Source organism: Abramis brama, assembly GCF_963993115.1.
Source record: "Abramis brama genome assembly, chromosome: 1".
Lineage (NCBI taxonomy): Eukaryota > Metazoa > Chordata > Actinopteri > Cypriniformes > Leuciscidae > Abramis > Abramis brama.
This window is the reverse complement of record NC_139963.1, coordinates 49313600-49339144: the sequence shown is the minus strand read 5'-3', so window position 1 is coordinate 49339144 and position 25545 is coordinate 49313600. Positions and strand designations below refer to the sequence as shown.

The 25545-nt window shown below is 40.3% G+C and overlaps 1 protein-coding gene across 1 annotated transcript; it reads left to right on the top strand.

Moving 5' to 3' along the window:
- Nucleotides 1-15469: 15469 nt before the first annotated feature.
- LOC311081446 (pregnancy zone protein-like) lies at nucleotides 15470-25087 on the top strand (the record flags this gene model as incomplete). The annotated part of the gene is made up of 33 exons (XM_084111983.1): nucleotides 15470-15562; nucleotides 15665-15821; nucleotides 15939-15991; nucleotides 16120-16140; nucleotides 16238-16403; nucleotides 16476-16560; nucleotides 16634-16748; nucleotides 16822-16942; nucleotides 17030-17139; nucleotides 17214-17384; nucleotides 17465-17686; nucleotides 17756-17968; nucleotides 18047-18196; nucleotides 18428-18577; nucleotides 18666-18741; nucleotides 21371-21530; nucleotides 21603-21828; nucleotides 21911-22034; nucleotides 22103-22224; nucleotides 22304-22355; nucleotides 22448-22531; nucleotides 22623-22799; nucleotides 22910-22985; nucleotides 23069-23225; nucleotides 23294-23368; nucleotides 23457-23619; nucleotides 23697-23881; nucleotides 23957-24178; nucleotides 24258-24379; nucleotides 24484-24565; nucleotides 24653-24736; nucleotides 24812-24917; nucleotides 24999-25087. The coding sequence occupies 33 exons, from the start codon at nucleotides 15470-15472 to the stop codon at nucleotides 25037-25039; spliced, it is 4161 nt and encodes a 1386-aa protein (XP_083968109.1). The 3' UTR covers nucleotides 25040-25087.
- Nucleotides 25088-25545: the final 458 nt, after the last annotated feature.

Sequence of the window (25545 nt, the reverse complement as noted above, 5' to 3'; positions counted from 1 at the left end):
TTGCTGGCAGTGGTATATTTATTCTGTATTTTATGTAGTTTAGTATGAAATTGCGTTAAAATTTGTTCTGGATCTGCTAATGACAGTTCATCACTCCAATTAATAGCACTAAAATCAGCATTGAATTGTGACAGTTTTGAAATTGGTATTTTTGGTACAGTGTGGGAAGCATGAGTTTTTTAGATTTTAAGATTGTTCTAACTGCATAGATGAGCGAATGATCTGAAATAGCCACATCAATGACACCAGACATTGCATATTTTGAAGGCTGATTTGTGAAAAAAAGATCCAGAATGGAGCTGCGCATTTTGCCAATTCTTGTTGGATCCTTAATTAATTGATACAGTCCAAGTTTCATTGCAATATTTTTTAAAGATTTCGATGAGCTATCATTCCAGTCAAGATTGATATCGACCTGAATTACAAGCTCCTTTGTTGTAACAGATTTAATTATGTCAGAAAGCTGGGATAGATAAGAACTTTCACTGACATTAGGGGGTTTGTAGGTAACAATAATGGTAATTGCATGTTGAGGTGTAAAATGTACGATCAGTTTTAATGTTTCAGTTTCGGTTTCAATTTTTGATATTAAGTGTGCATATTTCCGATTAAGGCCACTCCGCCGCCGGTCTTGCTAATGCGGTCTTTACGATACAATTCATAATTTTCAATTGAAAGAAAAGAATCCAGAATATTAGGAGTTAACCATGATTCAGAGATTGCCATTACATGTGCTTTTGACTGCGCAAGCAAGATTTTAAATTCGTCTAATTTGGGAACAAGGCTTCAGATGTTTAAATGGCAAATTTTAAAGCCTCTGGTGCTACCGAGTTGACTTAAATTAGTTGGACTTTTTCTTGGATGAGGTCTTCTTCTTTGTACTTTAACTATTTTGACTAAAGGACTAAAAGAAGATACTTCAGAAGGTAAAATTGGAAAAGATGGAGGAGTGAAAATAATCGGAGTTTGAAATCTGGTGGGCAACAGCCCGGCTCCCGGAGCACCCCCTCCAACACAACCGGCAACGCCGCAAGCCATCTATCCAGCCGGCCCAGGCAACCCTGCTCCTCACCTCCCAGGCAGCCGGGCAGGCAGCAAGGGAGACGACCGTGGATAGGAGCAGGGACTCCAACAGCATGCAGGCCCACCATGAGGACAAAAATCACACCGACAAGACCGCCCGAGAAGATGGATGAAAACCCAGACTTTGGTGGAATTTGCGTTGGTGTGCAGGTAGATTTTTGGAGTCTAGGACTGGTCCTTTTGTTTGTTTATTGTCCATGTAAGGCGGCTTTGGCGGGCAGCCATGTAGCACAACCGGAATGTCAATATTGCAAAATATTTGACAAATATCAGACCTGCAGACGCCTGAATTGTCGCATATTTGTTGTTTGTCGCGTATTTGCTGTTTGTTTGCCATAGTAATTCACAGCCACCTGCGACTGCCACCGCCGCTGCTACTGCCGCCGCCATTTTTTCCAGACTACCCATCCATGTAAATACCCATTTTGTAATTTTGAAAAAGGGGGTTAGCACTGCTTTTTACCTGGGGTTATGAAACCCTGCTCTGGAGCAGGATTGGTTCTGCTTTTGCAGTGTTAACTCCACATTGCGGTGCCAAACTTGTACGGTGTCTACTCGTGAGCCTTCAATTCACACACTTTAGGCAGTCAAGGAAACATTGCTTGGTGTATGCCTATATAAATAGTCGTTTCTGCATATGATAGGAATGTCAAACGGTGATGGAAAACAGGACAATTGGAGTGAAGTGACTGTCATTCTTACCTTCAAAAAGTTCACTCAAACTTGACAATTACAGTCAGCAATGTGCAATGCTAGAGCCTTTAAACGGGTCATGTGCTATGTTTGTACAACATTGACACTGCAAAAAAGGACTTTAGCCCAGTATTTGTGTGCAGTGTGAAACAGTAGCTTATGAATAACCAGGATTAAATGAAACTCCCCTTTCCCCTGATTGGTCAACATCAAACAATGCTGTCATCAGTTGTTCCTCAGTTATGCGCAACAATAGTCATAAGGCCCACTGCTTCAGTTTACGGATTAAAGCATTTATTGCAACTACATGTCATCTCTTTAATGCAGTCATTTAACCATTAAAACAGACATGTTGATCTGCTTTCTCAATGCAGAAATGTTTTCTGAAAACGCCTGCAATTGCTGAAAAAAAATAAAAAAGATTTAAAAGTCAAGGGTTGTTTGATGGTGACCTCAAACACAACATTTTCAACTAAACCTCTGTTAATTCCCAATAAGAACTTCTGTAGACGTCTGACAGAAATGGTCAATCTGGTTAGTAATAAGTGAAGCTGGTAATGCTGCTTCATTTTTAATAGGCAGTGACAGAAATCCTGCTTAGTGATTACATTTGACATATTGCCTTAAGATACTTATCTTAAATTGTTTTTTGAATTGATGAAAATTTACAGCACTTTTTAATTCATCCTTTAAGTCATTCCATAAGTTCACACCTCTTCGAGTGACACATTGGCTCCTGAGGGTAGTACGAACACACTGCACCTTAAAATTAAGCGTTCCCCGCAAATTATATCCGCCTTCTCTGTTGGTGAATAATTGTTGGATGTTGCTAGGAAGTTGGTTAACTCTAGCTTTAAATACAATTAAAAGCACTTTTAGTTTTATTAAATCTTCAAGTTTTAGAAGGTTAGATTTTATAAACAGTGTGTTGGTATGGTCCCTGAAATCAACGTTGTGCACTATCCTAATAGCTTTTTTTTGTAGTTTAAATACAGTCTCTAGATGGCTACTGTAGGTATTTCCCCAAATCTCCGTGCAGTAACTGAGGTAAGGTAGTATAAGCGAATAGTACAAGATAAGGAGAGCTTGTTGGTCCAATAGATATCTACACTTGCCCATAATAGCAATATTTTTTGCTAATTTAGTACGTATGCTGTTTATTTGTGGTCTCCAGCTAATATTGTGTCTAAGAATCACTCCTAAGAATTTATACTCTTTTACTCTTTCTATTTCAACTTTGTTAATTTTGATTTGAAACTGTACATCCTCCTTACGTTTACCAAATAACATCACTTTTGTTTTCATTAAATTTAATGATAATTTGTTTTGATTGAACCATTTTTTCTAACTCCACTGTGATCTCATTCACAATTAGCTGAAGATTTTTGCCTGAGTATAAGATTGTGGTGTCGTCGGCAAATAATATCAATTTAAGTTTAGGCGATAGCACAGATCATTAATGTACAACAGGAACAATATTGGTCCCAATACCGAACCTTGGGGGACTCCACAAGTGATGCTCCTCCATCTTGACCTTTGCTCACCTACCTGTACAAATTGCTGTCTATCAGTTAAGTAAGACTTCACCCAGTTATATGCAAGACCCCTTATCCCATTTTGTTGTAGTTTCTGTAAAAGTATTTCATGGTCTATAGTATCGAACGCTTTTTGGAGATCAATGAATATACAGAGTATACAGAGTACACTTTGCTGTCAATTTTGTCACTTATATATTCTATTAGATCAATTAATGCATGAGCAGTTGACCTATTTTTTCTAAAACCGTATTGACTATCGTGAAGTAAGCTATGGCTACTAATAAAGCCATTAAGGCGTGCAACAAAAAGTTTTTCCAATATTTTTGATAATTGAGAAAGTATAGAAATAGGTCGATAGTTTGTAAACTGATGACTATCCCCGTTTTTGTAAATTGGAATGACCTTTGCGATTTTCATGAGCTGAGGAACTTCTCCATTTAGAAAAGATGTGTTGCAGATATAGGTTAGAGGTGTTGCTATATTACATATTACTTTCTTAATTATGGCCATATCAAGGTCATTCCAATCTGTAGACTTTTTATTTTTACAATCATTGACTATCTTGATGATTTCATTCTCATTTGTTGCAGTCAGAAACATTGAGTGTACAATTTTATTTGTGTAGCCAGCATAATTATAATCTGTGGTGGCAATCTTTGATGCAAGTTGTGGGCCGATGTTAACAAAAAAAATCATTAAATGCGTTAACAAGTTTATCCATATTTGTTACTTTTTGGTCATCTTTAATCATGTAATCAGGAAACGTGGCATATTTATAATCTTTATTAATTACATTATTCAATACTCCCCAAAGACCTTTCATATTATTTTTATTTTTCTCAATCAGATTTCTGTAGTACAGTTTCTTACAAGTTTTTATAATACTTATTAATTTATTTGTGTACTTTTTATATTTTACTTCCAATTCTTTCGTCCTTTTCCGTATACATTTTTTATATAAGGTATTTTTTTTTTTACACGCATTTAACAATCCCTTTGTCATCCATGGACTTGTTTTATTCATCTGCGTATATGTATACGTTTTTACAGGGCAGTGTTGATCATATAAGTTATTAAATGTATTAACAAAACTATTATATGCTTTGTTTACATCATTTTCTCCAAGAACATCATCCCAATTTTGTTTGGACAGGCTTTGGTTAAGAGTATTTATTGACTGTTCAGATCTTAGTCTGATTTTCTTTGTTATTGTTTTACTTATCTTTTTCGTTTTTATTCTTTTTTCATAGGATATAAAAATTGGTAAGTGATCGCTGATATCATTAACCAGCAATCCACTTGATATATTAGTATTCTGAATATTTGTGAATATGTTATCGATTAAGGCAGCGCAGTGTGCAGTAATCCTTGTGGGACGCGTAATTGTTGGATATAAAGAAAGACTGTACATAGTATCTATGAATTTTCCAGTGGGTCTATGTAATTTTGCTTTTAATAAATCTATGTTGAAATCCCCACATATAATTAGATCTTTATGATTCCTATTTATAAATAACCTTTCCATGTGATCAATAAACACTTCCATGTCTGCACCAGGAGCTTTGTAAATACAGGATATAAGCATTTTTTTCATTTTATCAGAAATGATCTCAACCGTGACACATTCAAACACATGATCTATTTCCATAGTCATACAATCAACCTTCTGAGCTTTCAATTCTTTTTGCACATAAAGTGCAACCCCCCCACCAGATTTATGGTGTCTGTTCTGATTGTACATTTGATAGTCATCAAGTTTAAAATTCCCATATTTGTTTTCATTTATCCATGTCTCTGATAGTGCAACTACATTGAATTTGACATCTAGCTTGTTCAAATATTCTTTAACATATTCAAAGTTTGCGTATAAGCTGCGGCAGTTTAGGTGCATTATTGACATACGATCTGCCTTATTTAATGTTTTAATTTGTTCGTCGCGATAATATTTAGTTATGAGAGATAGAATTATAAAAATGTATATCAGGATGCACATTATTTAGCATATTCATTGGTTTGTGCTCACCATTTGAAAATATTTCTAACTCTGAGTCCTGAATATCACTTGTATCTTCATTGTCAGATGAGGACGAGTCGTTAGTTAGAATGTCTGTCATGGTGAATGAAAGTTTGGTTATCTGTTACCTTATCTGTACTGGTCCAGTTCAGAGCATTCCTTAATCAGCAGAACTTTAGCTTGTTCAGGAGATCCATTCAATTTGATGAACACCCTGCAATTGGATGTCCATGTTGCCTGGATCTTGTTTTCTTTGCGAAATTGCTGTGCTTGTCTGGCGATGTCAGAGTTTTTCTTTGTCAAATGTTCGTTGATGTACACATTTGTCCCTTTCAGGTTTCTTCCTTGCTTGAGTAGTGCGATTTTTTGTTTCCTAGTTGCGAATCTCAGTATTATGCTTGGTTTGACTTGTTTGTCCTTGCGAGGCAGCGGGAGGCAGGCCTCAATATCCTTACTGTCCAAGACAATCCCTTTGCTGTTCATGAACCGTACCACTTGTTGCTCCACAGACTCCAAGTCTTGATCAGTTGGCTCACCTCCGCCTGACGCTACTGCTCTGGCATAGGAGCGCGGCTTGACATCCAGGCCCGATATGATGAGGTCATTCATTCGGGTGTATTGCTCCAAATCCGCCAGTCGGTTTTCCAAGGTAATAATTTATTTATTTTTTCTTCGTTTTGTTTTTTTAATTCTTTCACTTCAAGCATCAATTCCATTATGGTCGTTTGTTGCATTGAAATTTTTAGCATCTCAGCTGTCAAGGTGTTCAGAGAGATTTTTATGTTTTCCAATTCCTCCTCCATTATTGCGCTATTAGTTTTCCTCGGCATATCTCCGCATCGGGGGTATTGTACCCGGGATGACAGCGTTTTTGTTGTTTTTACAGCCACCTATGTAGAAGGTACCGTAGTAGCGCGAAGATCAACAGATAGCAGCAGAGTAGTATGAGTTGTGCGAGTTGGTTGAGTGCCAGTGATGAGTTGGAAAGTTGTCAGTGTCCGTGTTATATCCACATTAAAAATCCCCAGGGAAATGAAAATAATAATGTCCAAGCAAACGTAGAAGAGAGGCACGGTAGACGCTACACAAACAAGCAAACAAACAAACAAACAAAACAAAACAAAAGGGGTAGCGAGACGTGCTACGTGGTACGTACAACGTACTCACACCAGAAACGGAACATTCTGTTTGTGGAGTTGTTTAATCCTCCTCTGCTGAGATCTTCACAGATTTTCAGTTGATTTCATGTAAGGCTGTGGCTGAAGTCAGTTGTAGTTCTTGTGTTCTTATTTCTCTTTCTTTCAGTGCTTGTTCACAACAGGTGTTTGAATGATTGAGAGAATGTTTCAGGATCACCATACTAACCTTTCAATAACATTCTAGTAACAAACAGGAAACTGGATATTTGACGTTCTTGGAATGTTACAAATCAATGTTCCTAGAATGTTAAATTGTTAACCAAAATTAAGTTCTAAGAACGTTTGAGGAGCATTCACTCACCTAAAGGATTATTAGGAACACCATACTAATACTGTGTTTGACCACCTTTCGCCTTCAGAACTGCCTTAATTCTACGTGGCATTGATTCAACAAGGTGCTGATAGCATTCTTTAGAAATGTTGGCCCATATTGATAGGATAGCATCTTGCAGTTGATGGAGATTTGTGGGATGCACATCCAGGGCACGAAAGCTCCCGTTCCACCACATCCCAAAGATGCTCTATTGGGTTGAGATCTGGTGACTGTGGGGGCCATTTTAGTACAGTGAACTCATTGTCATTGTCAAGAAACCAATTTGAAATGATTCGAGCTTTGTGACATGGTGCATTATCCTGCTGGAAGTAGCCATCAGAGTCATAAAGGGATGGACATGGTCAGAAACAATGCTCAGGTAGGCCGTGGCATTTAAACGATGCCCAATTGGCACTAAGGGGCCTAAAGTGTGCCAAGAAAACATCCCCCACACCATTACACCACCACCACTAGCCTGCACAGTGGTAACAAGGCATGATGGATCCATGTTCTCATTCTGTTTACGCCAAATTCTGACTCTACCATCTGAATGTCTCAACAGAAATCGAGACTCATCAGACCAGGCAACATTTTTCCAGTCTTCAACTGTCCAATTTTGGTGAGCTTGTGCAAATTGTAGCCTCTTTTTCCTATTTGTAGTGGAGATGAGTGGTACCCGGTGGGGTCTTCTGCTGTTGTAGCCCGTCCGCCTCAAGGTTGTGCGTGTTGTGGCTTCACAAATGCTTTGCTGCATACCTCGGTTGTAAAGAGTGGTTATTTCAGTCAAAGTTGCTCTTCTATCAGCTTGAATCAGTCGGCCCATTCTCCTCTGACCTCTAGCATCAACAAGGCATTTTCGCCCACAGGACTGCCGCATACTGGATGTTTTTCCCTTTTCACACCATTCTTTGTAAACCCTAGAAATGGTTGTGCGTGAAAATCCCAGTAATTTGTGACGGCCAATTGTGAAATACCCAGACCGGCCCGTCTGGCACCAACAACCATGCCATGCTCAAAATTGCTTAAATCACCTTTTTTTTTCCCCATTCTGACATTCAGTTTGGAGTTCAGGAGATTGTCTTGACCAGGACCACACCCCTAAATGCATTGAAGCAACTGCCATGTGATTGGTTGATTAGATAATTGCATTAATGAGAAATTGAACAGGTGTTCCTAATAATCCTTTAGGTGAGTGTACTTTCTAAAATGCATTCCTCTAACATCAATAAAACTGGACATTTATAACCAACATATTTGGAGAATTAAAAAAAAAAAAAAAAAACCTTAGCTGTGTGTACTAGCCTAGATAGTCACACTGGCAGGGAAAGAGTTCATTGTTGCACTGGAATTCATGTCCAGCTTTTGTGAACAGTCGGCTGCTGAGGCAGACTAAAAATGGAATTTCAATTTTATTTTTTGTCATCCTAAAAACAAACAGAGTGGTGTGTAATGGCATGGTAAAGTTGTGGCCTATATAAACATACACATTCTCACGTTAATCACAAAACTGTGTGAACTGAATCCATCGCTTTCCAAATCTATAATGCTCATGTTCTCCAGCATGATGAATGCTGAGGATAGCAGATGACTCCGGCAAGACCAGAGGTGGAGGTTTGTGCATTTATATCAACAATGCTTGGTGCATGAACTCTGCTACTACCGAGAGTCACTGCTCACCTAATGTGGAGTTTTTAATGGTCAAATGCAGACCTTATTATCTCCCCAGAGAACTTACTTCGATCATACTCACTGCAGTGTATATCCCCCCGGATGCTAATGCTAAGCTGGCTATGAAAGAACTTTATGCAGCCATTAGCAAACACCAGACTAAACACCCTGAGGCTGCTTTTATTGTTGCTGGTGACTTCAACCACTCCAACCTAAAGACAGTCCTCCACAGATTCCACCAACATGTCTCCTGTCACACCAGAGGGGACAAGACTTTGGACCATGTTTATTCCAATATGTCTGGAGCCTATAAAGCAACACCCCTCCCCCACATTGGACAATCGGACCATCTCTCCCTGTTCCTCACACCTCGGTACTCACCACTTATCCAACGTGTGAAACCCACTGTGAGGACAATAAAAGTGTGGCCAGAGGGGACAGATGCTGTGCTCCAGGACCGGTTCAAAAATACAGACTGGAATATGTTCATCCACACAGACCTCGACCAGTACGCCACATCTGTACTGGACCACATCTCTACTACTACACACAGTGTCACCACCCAAAAACAGATCACCATGTACCCCAACCAGAAGCCTTGGATGAACCGGGATGTCCGTCTCCTCCTGAAGGCCCGTAATACTGCCTTCAGGTCAGGGGATGCACAGGCCTACAGTACAGCCAGGGCTAAGCTGAAGAGGGGCATCAAAAATGCCAAACACCACTACAAAGGGAAGGTAGAAGAACACTTCTCCAACTCCAACCCCCGACGTATGTGGCAAGGACTCCAGATCATCACAGACTATAGGACTATCAAACCCTCCCCCGCATCCTCTGATGTGTCCTTCCTCAACGAGCTCAACAACTTTTATGCTCGTTTTGAGTGGGGGAACTCAACAACTGCACCTAAAGCAGAGGTGACTCCAGACCACCAACCACTGACTCTTTCCCCCACCGATGTAGGAGCGGTGCTGAGCAGGATTAATGTCCACAAGGCTGCTGGTCCTGATGGCATCCCTGGGCGTGTTCTCAGAGCGTGTTCTGTGGAGCTGGCAGGAGTGCTGACGGACATATTCAATCTGTCCTTGGCCCATGCTGTGGTACCGGCCTGCTTCAAATCCACCTCCATCGTTCCGATACCCAAAAACTCCAAACCATCAAGCCTCAACGACTACCGCCCGGTAGCCCTCACCCCAATCATCACTAAGTGCTTAGAGCAGCTGGTCCTAGCACACCTCAAATCCTGTCTCCCACCCACCCTGGACCCTCACCAATTTGCATACCGTCAGAATAGGAGCACAGAGGATGCAGTCTCCATAGCGCTGCACTCTGTCCTCTCACACCTGAACAATAAAAACACCTATGCCAGAATGCTGTTTATAGACTTCAGTTCAGCGTTCAATACAATCATGCCCTCACAACTCATCAGGAAACTCACGGACCTAGGCATCAGTTCCATCATGTGCAACTGGTTACTGGACTTCCTGACCAGCCGGCCCCAACATGTCCGGCTGGATAACCGCTGCTCATCCATCATCACAATGAACACCGGTGTACCACAAGGCTGTGTGATGAGTCCCTTCCTCTACTCCCTCTTCACCCATGACTGCAGACCTGTCGATGGTTCCAATACCATTATTAAGTTTGCAGAAGACACCACGGTGATCGGCCTCATCAAAGACAGAGACGAGGCCGCTTACAGGGAGGAGGTGGATCGTCTGGCTGAGTGGTGCGACACCAACAACTTACTGCTCAACACAGAGAAGACCAAGGAGCTCATCGTGGACTTCAGGAGGAATGCTGACCCACATCCACCTATCCACATCAAGGGGACGGCTGTGGAGCGTGTGAACAACTTCAAGTTCCTGGGAGTCCACATCTCCGAGGATCTCACCTGGACGACCAGCTGTTCTAAGCTGGTCAAGAAGGCTCACCAGCGCCTCTTTTTTCTGAGGACTCTGAGGAAGAACCACCTGTCCTCAGACATCCTGGTGAACTTCCACCGCTGTACCATTGAGAGCATCCTGACCAACTGTATAACAGTCTGGTACGGGAGCTGCTCTGCCTCGGACCAGAAGGCGTTACAGAGGGTGGTGAAAGCCGCCCAGCGCATCACCGGAGCACCACTACCTTCCATAGAGGACATCTACAGGAAGCGGTGTCTGAAAAGGGCTGGGAAAATCATCAAAGACCCCAGTCACCCAGCACACGGACTCTTCACCCTCCTGCCCTCTGGGAGGCGCTACAGGAGCCTCCAGACTAAGACCACCAGGTACTGGAAAAGCTTCTTTCCTACAGCTGTCAGACTCCTGAATTCTGCCTCCTGACATCTCACCCACATTAAACTCATGGACTGAACATACACGTACTCACAACCACTCACAATCACCCCATAACTGAACATACACACAATGGACAAAAAAACAAAAACAAAAAACAAACGGCCGACAGTATCCTCATACTCACAAAATAACATGGACTGAACCGTCACTTACAACCACTTGCATTTTATATCATTACTGTATAATTTATTCATATATATTACACTGATTTTAACTGCACTACTGTAAATACTGTATAGACATCATACTGCACAATACAATACAATAATTATAGTTCTAAGTTGTTTACTAATACTTGTATATTGCATATTTATAGTCTGTTATAGTCTTTCATATTTATAAACATATGTATAATCTGTTCATAGCCTGTACATAGCTTGCACATTCACTACAGTTACAGCTTGTATACTTATATTTATAGTATATATTCATAACATACTTTCATACGGTGTACATTTGTAATATATCTACAATATATCTATTTTTTTACATCTATATTCTTGCTAAAGCACTTCTGGATGGATGCAAACTGCATTTCGTTGCTTTGTAGCCTAATTGTGACATGTGCAATGACAATAAAGTTGAATTCTATTCTATTCTATTCTATGATTTGAGAGGATCCAAAGGGCATCTTGAGCAATAAAAGAAAATCTGACTGTCTGTACAGTCACGTGATCAATAATATAATTGCATAGAAAAAGTAGAAACATTTTTATTCTTTTAAAAATTCCATGTTTAATGTAGATTTTTAATTTGATTTTACTTGTATTAACTAGTGCATCCAAACAAGTGCTGCCGCAAACAAATCGTTCACACAAAACGTGCTGGAAGATGTGTCTTAATGACCAAATAATTTCACCTCAAACATGCATCACAGATTTAATCAGACGTCAAATTTAACCCCTCTCATAAAACGTTCAGATGGGTTTGTGAGTAGTGAGCTTTTGACATCGTATAAGTCCAAATGCCCCATTCATCCATTTCTAAGATAGCCTACATATTAAATTGTGCAGGAATGAAAGAGCATCATTGGTTGCCAAAGAATTCCAGAACTGGAATCAACTTTGCAGTAAATTTGTGGAAATCTATTCTGATGGGATAACTTAAAAAAATAAAATAAAAAAAACCCAAGAGAAGAGAATTAAATTCCAGCGCAAGAGCACAGAGAGATTTGCGAGTGCACGCAATATATGAGTGAGAGGAAAGCGATTCATAAGACCACGCGTTCAGTTTAGCGCGAGAGGGAAATAAATCTTCGTGTGAGCTCTCGCGTTCAATGCGCTCTCTTGGCCGCGGGCAAATTTCGTCGTGGAGTGCTAAGCAGGCGGGAAGGAAGTCGACCGGAAGTTGAAGTCAGCCGGGTGCCGACATCTTGTAGCAGAACTTCACTTGCGTTAGCATCCCATTGACTCCCATTCATTTTGGCGTCACTTTGACAGCGAATAACTTTACATCTGAGGCGTTTAAAGACTCCATTTGTCCATTATTTATTTCTAAAGATACACGACAATGTATAAAATGCTCCATTACCTTGTAGCTTATGTTATGGACCCGTAGAAGCAGTTTTTGTAAAAGTAGGCTAACGATTGCGTCATAACCACGCGACTCTCTGTCGCACACTAGAGAGATTACCGTATAGACGGGAGGAGAAGCTTGCGGGCAATCGGGGGGACGTGGAGGCAAAATGACAATATAATTAATCAGAATACCTAGCAAAAGTTTCTCCTGCTCCAAGCTTATGGACAGCTCCTACTCACACTCTCCGTCTCTGCAAGATTCGGAAGGGAATGATTCAGATTTCTCTTGGCACAGCTACTAGAAGACAGACGGGTTGCTCACGTGGTCCGTGTAACGCTTTGCTCGGTTTGAGTCTGCGCGTCAGGAAAGGAAGTGCTAAGAAATCGCTGAAAATGGGCTTCACTTGTCTCAACTGAGTTCCAATGGGGTCGCTGTGTCCATTTCTTTTACTGTCTATGGTGCTAAGTGAGTGTCCTTTAGGGATGGCTGACGCGAAACAGTCGTTCCGAAGCTTTGCGAGATCCCGAAGCGCAGCAGATGTTTCGAAACACTGATCCGAAACATGACTATGACCAAACGAAGCCTCGAAGTGTTTCACTAAGTGTTTCATCAGGTGTGGTCCGCCGAATCAGCGTTTGATTGACAGGGTCGGGCACAGACCACACAATCGCACATCTGTATAAAAGTGAAATCAACGCATATTGACCTCGTGGGTTTTTGTGAGAGGAGTTTGATTTTGAGATAGCGGATTTTGATTTTTGGTGATATAGTGACATAGTGCGATTTGATTAGTTATCTATTTAGGCTTACATTTAAATTTACACAACACATTGACTGATAGGCTAGAGACAGAGTATACATATAGTGACACATTAATAGATACATAGATATTTTATATAGACAGATAGATTAATAGATAGATACATATCTAGGTACATATCTAGATACATAGATACATATATCTAGATACATAGATAGATATAGTACATATATAGATAGATTATAGATACATAAATACATTGATAAATTATAGATAGATACATATAGGTACATATCTAGATACATAGATTATACATAGATAGATATAGATAGATACATAGATAGATTTGGATAGATAGATAGATAAAATGGAGGCTCCCCAGAAGAGATGCCGTACATCTGTGGTGTGGGAGCATTTCCATTTAGAAACCCCAAATAAAGTGAGATGTGTGTATTGTGATCGGCAGCTAGCCTACTGCAACAATACATCATCCATGAATGATGCACCATTTGAGGAGCACTCATCCTGCCATTTTGCAGGGTGCAGAGGATGGCATTCTCCCTGTACCTTAGGCCTGCTACTGACACTGCTGGGCCATCTAAGCAAAGTATGCATTGTTTGAAATATAATTATAATTGAAATATAATTAATTACAAACTTTTGGGACACTGTTTAGAAAGTCCATAGCCCTATGCCCTACAACCTAATGTCCCAATCACAACTGCCAATCATGTTAAAAATAGCTTCAATGTGAATATAATATAATACTGTGTGAATATACATTTTATAGGTCTACATATGAGTACCCAATATACTGCCAGTGACGACATCATTTTGGTTTTCCTATTTGTTTTAGTTCTACATTCCATTACATTTTTCTCTGCACACTGAGCATAAACTTACAGCATAAACTGATCCACTAACTTACTGGAAGAGAGAGCAGTAATCTTTCCTCATTTGTATGTCCTAGCTAAAAAATATCTTTGCATGCCAGCAACAAGTGTCCCTTGTGAGAGGATTTTTTCAAAGGCTGAAGAAATTATCTGTAAAAAAAGAAGTAGGCTAAGTCCTTCCACAACAGAGAAATTAATATTTTTGAATAAAAATCTCTAAAAAAGTGAGACATTGTGGCTTGATTTCTTTTATTAATATTCAGTTTGCAGGACCAAAATAACATTATGCACAGTGAGGAGCCTATAGGTTACAAGCTTCACATATTAGAAAAATACAATAATAATAAAACAACACATTTTTTAATGGCTCGCCAAGGTTGTTTCAGATCAACACCTGCAAGTGACCACTAGGTGTCATCGTTTAGACGGGTGTCGGATTGATTCGAAGCCTCGAAAAAATATGGCCCAGGTTCAATTGTTTCATTGCTTCATGAAGCCTCGATCTGCCCACCACTACTGTCCTGCAAAGTTTTAAAAACGAACCTGACTGTAGACTCTACACTACAGTGTAGAGCGTGTGTTTCAGAGTTGGCACCCCTGTGATTAATTACCGGGGCTCCGCCCTAAAGATGTCCAGATTGCCTGTGAGTGCTAAATCAAGCTGTTCTGAATTATTAAGAGCGTTTAAATAACGCTGGCATCAGTGCAGCTGATTTAGAGTTAAGCTGTAGAGCAGTGTGGATCTTAACAGAAGTGCTGCAGGGTTTCTGAAAGAGACTCTTGATTTCTGTCTAGTCTTGGATGATTGCTCTTCATGGCTGTGAGGGAGATTTGTGTTTGGAAAGGGCTCATTCTAGCCCTGTTCCTCTTTGCTGTTAATGGACAGAAAAGGCCGTAAGTACATGGGCTTTGAAGTGAAAAGTGGCCTAATGTCTAATCTGTGCTGAATGATGCAGTTGTAAAGATGGCAAAATGAAGCACCAAAGCATTAACCGTTTAAGTTCATTAATCATGTTGTACTTTTTCCCATCTAGTGGTCAAAGGATGAATGGGACCCACCAAACATATTCATTAGCACTTGTTTTTTTTATTTCTTATGAGTCACTGTTGAACGGAGTTTGTGACCATGGCACAGTGTTGCTGCTAAATCAGGTTTTCCAATTTATTCACTTATTTTTTTTTTTCACATAGGCTACTTCAACCCACTAGCTGATGGAGATCACCACTTTGGCTTATTTTGATGCACAGACCTGGCAACCCTGTGGCATCCACTTTCTGTGAATGTTCAGCCAACATGTAAATGTTCTGACCTGATTCCCTTTGGTTCCTGAACCTAAACTTAATGCTGTTTACACAGGTTATTCATGGTGACGTTCCCTGCAGTGATTGAAACTGGATCTAATGCCAAATTGTGTGCAAGTCTTTTGAAACCCCAAGAGAGACTCACAATGACAGTTTCTCTGCTTGATGAGGAAAATGGGATGACTCAACTTGTGCAGCAGGTTTCTTCAAAGCCATTTCACCAATGCTTTAGTTTCCAGGTCTGTTATCATGAGACATGATTATTTATATATATATATATATATATATATATATATATATATTTTTTTTTTCTGGTTTGAGTTAACTGAGCTTCTTTACAGGCTCCTCGAGTAGATGGAGAATCTGTGCAGACGATGAAGGTAGAAGTCCAAGGGAAGGTCTTCAGAGCGACTGAAGAGAGGAAAGTCATGTTCAGACGTTACCTGCCTTTGACCTTCATCCAAACAGACAAACCCATCTACAATCCAGGACAAACAGGTGAGCTGTGAATGTCCCTTGGTTTAATATTAGAGGTGTAGATGGTCCAATACGCTATAAGTTCTGGTTGTCTTTGAGTGCATTATGAAAATAATTTGAGTTTATCTGTCTTTGCAGTGAATTTCAGAGTTGTCACCATGGATGCCAAGTTTGTGCCGCTTGATCAGATGGTAAGGTCTGGCCATTAACAAATTGTAAATGTATTGCAGGTTATTTTTGCGTGCACCGTTTTGCAGTTCTCTTCAATGACTGCTGCAATAGTGTCTATTTTACATGCTTAATATTCTTTGTCTTTCAGTACAATCTGGTGGTGGTGGAGGTGAGAATTTGTTCTGGTCCAAGTCTTTGAATGGAGCCACTCCCACTTTCTGTACATTGTGTTTGCTGTTTTTATGAGCTGTTCATTGTTTTAATAGGACAATAATAATAACCGCATTGGTCAGTGGACAAACGTTTCCTCAACGGGGTGGATATTGCAGCTTTCTCATGAGTTAAACCCAGAAGCTCAGATTGGGATGTACACACTAAAGGCTTTTATTGGCGACCGAACAATCTCCCAGGTTTTTGAGGTGAAAAAATACAGTAAGTTGTGAATGATGTGCAACAGTTCAACGACAGATCTGAGGTCTTACAGCGTTTTTATTTCTGGTCTAGTTTTGCCCAAGTTTGACGTGACCATAAACGCACCACAGACGTACAGCGTTGCAGATGTGGGACTGAAAGTTGAGGCTTGTGCTAAGTGAGTGAAACGTACAGATATCTTGTCTTGTGGTTGGTCAGTTCTTAATTTTGTTCCTTGTGATGTTTCCCAGATACACATATGGCCAACCTGTACCCGGTCTAGCCTTGGTGGAAGTGTGCCGTGATCCATTTCCATACGTTGTGCTTCCCGATGTGACCCGTCGTTGCCTGACTAAAACTGCAAAGGTGTGACTCCTGCCTTACAGTGGAGGGTTTTTCTTCTGCTTGACTTTAATGTGACTCTTTGTTCTGCTACCAGATGAATGACACCGGCTGTGCCTCCCTTACTGTCGATACATCAGTGTTTTTCAACACTGAATTTGAAAATAATATGCAAGACACTTTTCTTGTAAATGTGAATGTCACTGAGGAGGGAACAGGTGAGCTATTGGCTGATTCGGACCAATGGTGCTTGCTTTAAAGTTTGTTCACTGTTCACTTTTTTTTATTACATCTCCCTCCCCCAGATGTATTGATGTCAAAATCTGCAACCGTGTCCATTACATTTGAAGTCGGCAAAGTCACGTTTGTGGACATCCCGGAATATTTTGAACCTGGATCAACGATTAATGGGAAGGCAAGTAAAATGAATTCCTTGTTGCAGAAGCCTTCACATTGGTTCCCTTTCCTAACCTTGATCATTCCCAACAGATCTCCGTGTCTCGTTTCGATGGTACTCCAATTGCAAACCAAGCGGTTTATCTCCTGGATAGTACCAGCTGGCCCTACAAACTGCTGCAGAATCTGACCACAAACCAGAAAGGACTGGCCTCATTCTCCCTCAGCACTGCTAGTCTTCCTAAAGCTGCTCTCAATCTGATGGTACGATTTGTTCTGTTTTGTGACATGTTGACTTCTCCCAATCTCTCACATGAAACCAAAGGCCATTTGTTGTTCCCCAGACAAGTGTGACTCTAGAGGTCTATGGTTACAAATCGCCATACTTCACTGCAGATATAAGGGTTGTTCAGCTTCTCCAACCTGATTCTCCTGACAACCCATCTAGTGAACTGACTATAGACATGCTCGAGCAGCCGCAAAAATGTGGTGCTGCGTTTCCAGTGACCGTGAAGTATTCTTTTGTTGGAGAGGCTGGCGACTACAGCGTTGACATCATCTATATGGTGAGTGAACACCACATCACCTTTTTCTTTTAGGAACATGTTCTATGCATCTATTTGTCTTTTTGTCAGGTCTTGTCCAGAGGAGTGATCGTCCACCATGGATTTCAGACAGTCACAGCGAGGGCTTCTAATACTGTCACCAGCGGCTCTGTGTCTTTCCAGCTGTCTGTCAGTATCGATATGGCTCCAGTTGTACAGATTCTGGTCTACTGTGTTCTGCCCAGTGAGAATGTTGTTGTTGGTAGTGCGTCGTTTGACACAGAAACTTGTCTCCAAAACCAGGTATGGTATGCACTAGCATCTTTTGCCTTCAAGTGGGGTATAATGACGTGTCCTACAGCGTGTTGGTTCTTGTTCCAGGTGTCTCTACAGTTCTCTCCTGCTACGGCCGTTCCTGCTGAGGGAAATGTTCTGACTGTCTCTGCTGAAGCAGGATCTCTGTGTGGCATCAGTGCTGTAGATCAGAGCATCCGGATCATGGAGCCAGGAAGACGTCTGAGTGCTGAAATGGTATCCATGTGCAGTTGACTTTAAATCCTTGTTGGTCTTGACTGACATTCAGGTTCAGCTTTAGAATTTGAGTAATGCTGAGAGAAATTGAACAAACCTATTATGATTGTAGTTTTAGAGTACATCTTAACATACATTTATGTAGTGTGACAACATTCCAAGCAGTAATGAATTTGTTCAACATTTTTCAAAAGTGACATACCAAAAGTGACCTTTTTTTCATTGTTTCAGGTTTTTGACTTGCTTCCGGTGCGATCGCTGTCAGGTTACCCAAACAGCGTTCAGGATGAACCAGAGTGTCTAGGTTTTCGACCCCGTCTAGCTTTTGATCTAGATCCTGCCTACCCTGCTCCTACAAATGAAGCCTACACAACCTTCAAGGTAGAAAAACGTATTTTGTGACTACATGGTCACAAACTGAGTCATTGGCTTTAAATCTGTCTTGTGTTTTGACTTGACTCTCTGACAGAGTCTGGGAATGAAGACCGTAACAAATCTCGCTGTACAAGCTCCTCCGTGCCCGCTGTATCCCAGTTTCCCAGATAGTAGGTCTATGCAGAGGCCATTCTTTCAGTGAAAAATTCTGCATGACTTTGTGAACTTGCATTCAGTTATTTGAGGTTACCCTTATGAAAAAGTATACTTAAGTGATCAAGTGTATTTAAGTATACATTATGTAGTACATACTGTCAATATGCACTAGTAGTAAACTTGTAAGTGTACTATTTTAATACCGCTTTGGACTAAATTGGCCCACTTTTAGTAGAAATGTTTAAGTGTAACAGTAGTAAACTAAGTGCACAACTATAATTGCGTCTCATTTGTACTGCAATTGAACTTATGGGTATACTAGTAGTTTACTATTTTAATACATGTAGCAATTTTTTAGTTTATCAAAGTACACTTTGAAGTATACTCAGTAAACTAGATTTATACAAGTTCTTTAGGTGAACTTAACAACATGCATGTAGTTTACTAATTTTAGATTTTTGCTCTTCAGTGTACTCCGTAACTACTAGTTTAGTAGTTTTGTACTGCAAGTTTTCTCTAAGTGAACTTAAAATTATACATGGTTTACTATTTGTGACCCTGGACCACAAAACCAGTCTTATGGGTAAGTTTCTTTAAATTGAGATTTATACATCACATGAAAGCTGAATAAATCTTTTCATTGATGTATGGTTTGTTAGGATAGGACAATATTTGGCCGAGATACAACTATTGAAAATCTGGAATCTGAGGGTGCAAAAAAATCTAAGCATTGAGAAAATCGCCTTAAAATTGTCCATTTCTGTTGGCGATTTTGCTGCATCCACTCACTAAAATACATTTTTGATATATTTAAGGTAGGAAATTTACAACTTTACTTAATATCCTAATGATTTTTGGCATAAAAGAAAAATCGATAATTTTGACCCATACAATGTATTGTTGGCTATTGCCACAAATATACCCGTGTGACATAAGATTTGTGATCCAGGGTCATATATATATATATATATATATATCTTTGCACTTGCAGTAGGCCTATACCACTTCAAATGTGTTTTTTTTTATACTGGAAAAATGTTTAACTGTACTTTAATTTTAAAAACATTTTATTAGCTTCATGCATACTTTTTAATCACAACTTGAATGTTGGTTAGTTTCATAAAGGCAACGTTTTAAATGGTTGAGAATCTAATTTTTACCAAAGACTGCGCCTTGATCAGGTTCAGAACGATGATCAAAACACAGTTTGAGTCCAACACCCCAAAAGCTTCAGTTGCTTTCTCTTCATGGGTTATGCTTAATTTAATTTTGTAATATTAAGCAGTTTTGATTTACATGCTGTTTAATGTTCACATTATCTTACATTTGCGTGAGCAATCTTCTATCACTTGTTTCAGCTTCTATGTTTTGATCTGGAGATTCTGTATTAGAAGATGTGTCATAGCGCCCCCTACTACTGTATAAGTGAAAACATGGATAGCTGGAGTTCAGTCAATGGTGGGGAAAGAGTAAAGTAGAATCAGAGTAAATTCCTATACACTACAAAGTGGACTAAAAAGAAATTAGATGCACAGAATTAGAAACCTGTGAAGTTCAGATGCAAAAGCCTCTGAAATTCTCTTCTAGAATGATCATTTTTATCAAGATTGATTCAATAATTTCACTTAAATGGCAATGCAAATAACCTATTAATTGTCATTTAAGTGAAATTACTGAACTTAAATATACAAGCTTTATAAAAGTGATCATTCTAGAAGAAAATGTCAGATGACACTTAGAGGCTTTTGCATCTGAACTCTTCATGTTTTATATCAATATTTTAATGACTATTTTCAAATGATGTAAGTTTCGTAAGACTGTATGTGAAAAACTATGTAAAAGTAAATTTAATAGGCAACTTGATCAAGAGTTAAAACAACTAGAATACTTAATTATACTTTGTATATCTTGATCAAAAGATACTTTGTATAGCTCGATCAAAAGATTGAGTACAAGTACAGGCCAAATATGCTCTTCTCTCAGTATAAGTGAAGTACACAAGTATATTTGAGGAGTGTATATAAAATGTAGACAAAATATGCTTTCTTTTTTTTAGTTGAAAGTCAGTATACTAATAGAAAACTTGAAGTAACTTATTTTTTGTAAGGGTTATTATCACTGTGTACAAGATCCGGTTCAGTTCCATACTTTTTATTTATTCTAAGCTATTCCACCCGAAAGCTTGATACTATATTAACATATTACACAAGATGTTCATGTTTAAGTATTTAAGCTACTCAATCAAAATGGTAAACACAAGTACAAGCCTAGAATACTTAATTATACTTTAAGTATATCTCGATCAACAAGTACAGTATAGGCCAAATATACTTGGACTATAAAGTATATAATACATTATCAAATATACTCTGTCAGTAAGTCACGTATACTTAAGTGCCATTTGTAGTGTATTTCTGAGAAGTACATTAAAAAAATACTTTCAGTCTACTTTTTGTTTAAAAGTATACTAATAGCACACTTTAATAAACTTTTTCGTAAGGGTACTCCTTGTGGATCAACAAATTGTGTGGTGTTGGGTGTTTTAATAATTTCCATTAATGCAATAAGAAGGGCCGTAACAGTATGAACCTGTTTATTCTGCAGATACTAAGACAGTTTTCTGTAAAATTTCTTGTCTTTCAGTGAATCTTGAGGGCCTGGCTTTTCCAGAGGAAGGGCCTCGTCCAGCAGCAGAAGTGGCTCTTTCAGCAGCAGAAAGTGCTGGAGGTGACACTTCCTCTTTTGAAGTCACTGTCAGGACTTACTTTCCAGAAACATGGCTCTGGCAGCTTGTTCAAGTGGGGTTAGTAATTCCTTCTAAAGCTACTTTCCCAGTTTTTCTCCTGGATCCCCTTATTTTTCTCCTGTCTTTCAGAAACACTGGATCCACACAAGTTCCTCTCACTGTTCCTGACACCATCACCACATGGGAGACGGAGGCGTTCTGTCTGTCCTCAAAAGGTTTCGGTCTGGCTCCTCCTGCTCTGCTGACGGTCTTCCAGCCCTTCTTCCTGGAGCTCTCCCTGCCGTACTCCATCGTCCGTGGGGAGTCTTTTGAGCTGAAGGCCACAGTCTTCAGCTATCTGTCCAATTGCATCATGGTCTGCCATGATTTTCTTTTATAATTCATCTGTATAGAGAAGGTCATGTGTCTTTGCTCCATGTGCTCCGTCTCATTGGCAGGTTAAAGTAACTCCAGCTTCATCCACGGCCTTCACTCTTAAACCATATACTGATCCGTATTCATCCTGTCTTTGTGCCAATGGGAGAAAGACCTTCAAATGGGTTCTCTCAGCTTCTGTTCTTGGTCAGTTTTGGATCATCTCTAAACTAAGTGTATATTAAGTGTTGCTCACTTCCTGTCTGTCACTGCAGGAGCTGTCAATGTGACTGTCAGTGCTTCAGCTGAAGCATCCCGGTCTCGATGTGGCACTGAAGTCGTGACTGTGCCTACGAGAGGACGCATCGACGTAGTCACACGAAGTCTACTTGTCCTGGTGAGCGTTACCAGCCTTCTGGAGTCTGGTCATGGAGCTCATGCTGCTTTACTGATGTGGTGTTTTATTGCTTTTATAGCCTGAAGGAGTTGAAAGGACAAACACCCAGAGTTGGTTACTGTGTCCAAAGGGTTTGTTTGAACTCAGATTCCCAAATACGTTCTCCCTGTATAGCCAAACATTAGCCTAGCTCTAAAATGTTGATCCCTTCTCTTGTCTGCAGGAAGAGATCTTTCTGAAGACGTGACTCTGAGATTTCCAACAAACATGGTTCAAGGATCAGCTAGATGCTCCGTTTCAGTCCTTGGTACTACATTTCATTCAGTATAAAAAACTGACATGTGAAGGTTGGTAGAATAACTATTTCTGATGTAGGTTTTATGCTTGACCTCTCATAGGGGACATAATGGGTCGTGCACTGAAGAATCTAGATGGGTTATTACGGATGCCATTTGGCTGTGGAGAACAGAATATGATCATACTTGCTCCAAATATTTACATCCTACTGTACCTGAAGGTCACAGGGCAACTTGCCGCAGCCATCCGAGAGACCGCCACAGGCTTCCTTCAGAGCGGTATGGATGACCAAATCCACTTTATATATGTAGGAGACTCAATTTCAAGGACGCTTTGTTCTGCTCTTCTCATTGGACTATCACTTACATGTGCTGTATGATCCAATCAGGATACCAAAGACAACTGAACTATAGACATGGTGACGGTTCATACAGTACATTTGGTAATGATGAATCAAATACGTGGTGAGTTTCGCTCTGTTCTACTTTTGTGTAATCTGTTGTGGCACCGGCAGTTTGTTTAGTTTGTCCACCTTTTCCATGGCCAGGTTGACCGCCTTTGTCATGAGGTCTTTTGGTCTAGCGAGGCAATTTATCTTCATTGATCCACATGTCCTGAAGAGTGCAAAGGATTGGTTGATCAGCAAGCAGGGTTCAGACGGCTGTTTCATGCAGCAGGGAACTCTGTACCATAGTGACATGAAGGTGCAATACATGTTTCTTAATGCACTGGAACAATGGATTGTTCTTCTAAAGCAGGTTTTTTTTTTTAGGGTGGAGTTGGTGATAGTGTGACCATGACTGCCTACATTGTAGCATCGCTGCTTGAACTTGGTGACCCCACCACGGTAAAACCAATCCAGTAGTTGTATTGAGCTCCTTGCATATAGCCTTGTTCTGGTTGTCTTATATAATTTTTTTTTTTTTTTTTTTCAGGATCCTGTCATTACCAACGGTCTGTCATGCTTGAGGCCTGTCGTTGGGAACGTGGGAAACGCTTACACCACAGCTCTGCTGGCCTACACCTTCAGTCTTGCCGGAGAGACCACCACTCGATCACAGCTTTTAACTGCCTTGGACAACCTTGCAATTTCTGAAGGCAAGATTTACCAGCCTCTTGATGTTGATTCGTCAGGTTCTTTGGCATCAACTTTCTCCCCTCCATCTCATCCTAAGGCACTAAGCTCCATTGGTCTCAGACAACATCTGGTGATACTCTGGCGGTGGAGATCAGCTCTTACGTGCTGCTTGCGGTTCTCTCCATTCAGCCTCTCACGACAGCTAATCTGGGTTATGCTAACCGTATTGTCAACTGGCTTGTGGCCCAGCAGAATCCCTATGGAGGCTTCTCCTCCACCCAGGTGCCTCTGACTACCAAACATGAGTGCAATCATTTGAGGTTTGAAATGAGTTTTTAATCTGGTACTTGTTTTTAGGACACTGTGGTGGCTCTTCATGCCCTGTCTGTGTACGCTGCTCAAGTGTTCAGCTTGGATGGCTCCAGCACTGTTACCGTACAGTCTTCAGTAGTAGGAGGAGACTCTTATAGCTTCAAGGTGAATCGGGACAACAGGCTGCTGTATCAGGAAAAGCCACTGAAGAACATTCCAGGCGAATATAGTGTTAAAGCATCAGGATCCACTTGTGTGTCTGTGCAGGTCTGTATCTTCATCCTCGATCTATATTTGTTGTGCACAGCAAAATCTAAATGTGTTTGATTTTCTACTCGTACTTTAGGTTGCGTGTTTCTACAACATCCCAACACCCGTTAAAGTCTCCATGACACTGAGTGTCGAAGCGAAGGTGACTGGAGACTGCCAACCACTTGGAGCCAATCTCATGTTGAAGTTCACTGTGAAGTAAGCAGCGTTGTCCTGAAACCAACTGATGTTTATGACTCTTACAAAAAGGGACTCTGTGTTCTTGATCTTGTTGACTAAACCTCTTTTTCACCCTCATTCAGATACAATGGTGTGAAAGCAAGCACTAACATGGTTCTAGTGGACATTAAGCTCCTGTCAGGCTTCACGGCAGATACGTCACTGGTTTGTATTTAAGATGATTTAGAAAGTCCCAAGATGCTTGAAGCTCCTTCAATTGTAATTGTGTAAATGATGGTCTCTTCCCCTCAGCTTGGTTCTTCACCCCAATCATTCGCCCCACTAGTGGAGAGGGTTGATACTGAAGATGATCATGTCCTAGTATATCTGAAAGAGGTGAGACTGGGTATATTACTAGCTGCCATCTTGAGTGCTGTGTATGTGCTGCCGTTCATCCTTTCTGTCTTGCAGGTTCCCAAAGGTGTCCCCATGAGTTACACTCTGCAGCTGAAACAGGTTCTTAAAGTGGAAAATCTCAAGCCAGCAGTCATCAATGTTTTTGACTACTATCAGCCAAGTACGCTTTCATCCTAATCATGCTTTGCTCTGGCTGAATTCACTGTTAAATGATCCAGGTCATTTTCTGCTCCTATTTCAGGTGATTCGTTTGAGACCTCCTACACATCTTTCTGTCCATGATTTGATTCAGTACTGGCTGTAGGACATGTGACTTGAATAAAACCACTATACAACCAGTTCTGTTGCCTCTTGTTCTAACTGCACTTTTGCACCCCTCTCTCTTTTTTTTTTTTTTTTTATATATAAATAGTTAAGAGTTCATTACACATTAAAAATACCTTGGTAGTTTCAAAACTTCCTTATTCCAAAACTTGCCTTTATTGAAACTAAGGCCAGAAAACGACAGGATCTTAAGTGGAGACTTGTTACCTCACAGGGCAGTTGTAGACTGCCTTTAAAGGGGTGGTTCAGGATTTTTGACATCGGACCTCATTTTCAAGTGAGGCTGGTTGTTATTCATCAGTGGAGACAGTTTTCAAAAATTCATCCAGTCCTTACTTTTGGATAGTTCGCCTATGCTAGGCTTGCGCGAGCCAACGTTGCATGTTAGCCTGCCATTTAAAAAGTTGTACCCACTCCACAGTACACCAAAAGCAAATAAAATATAGCGCCAGACTATCGATGTA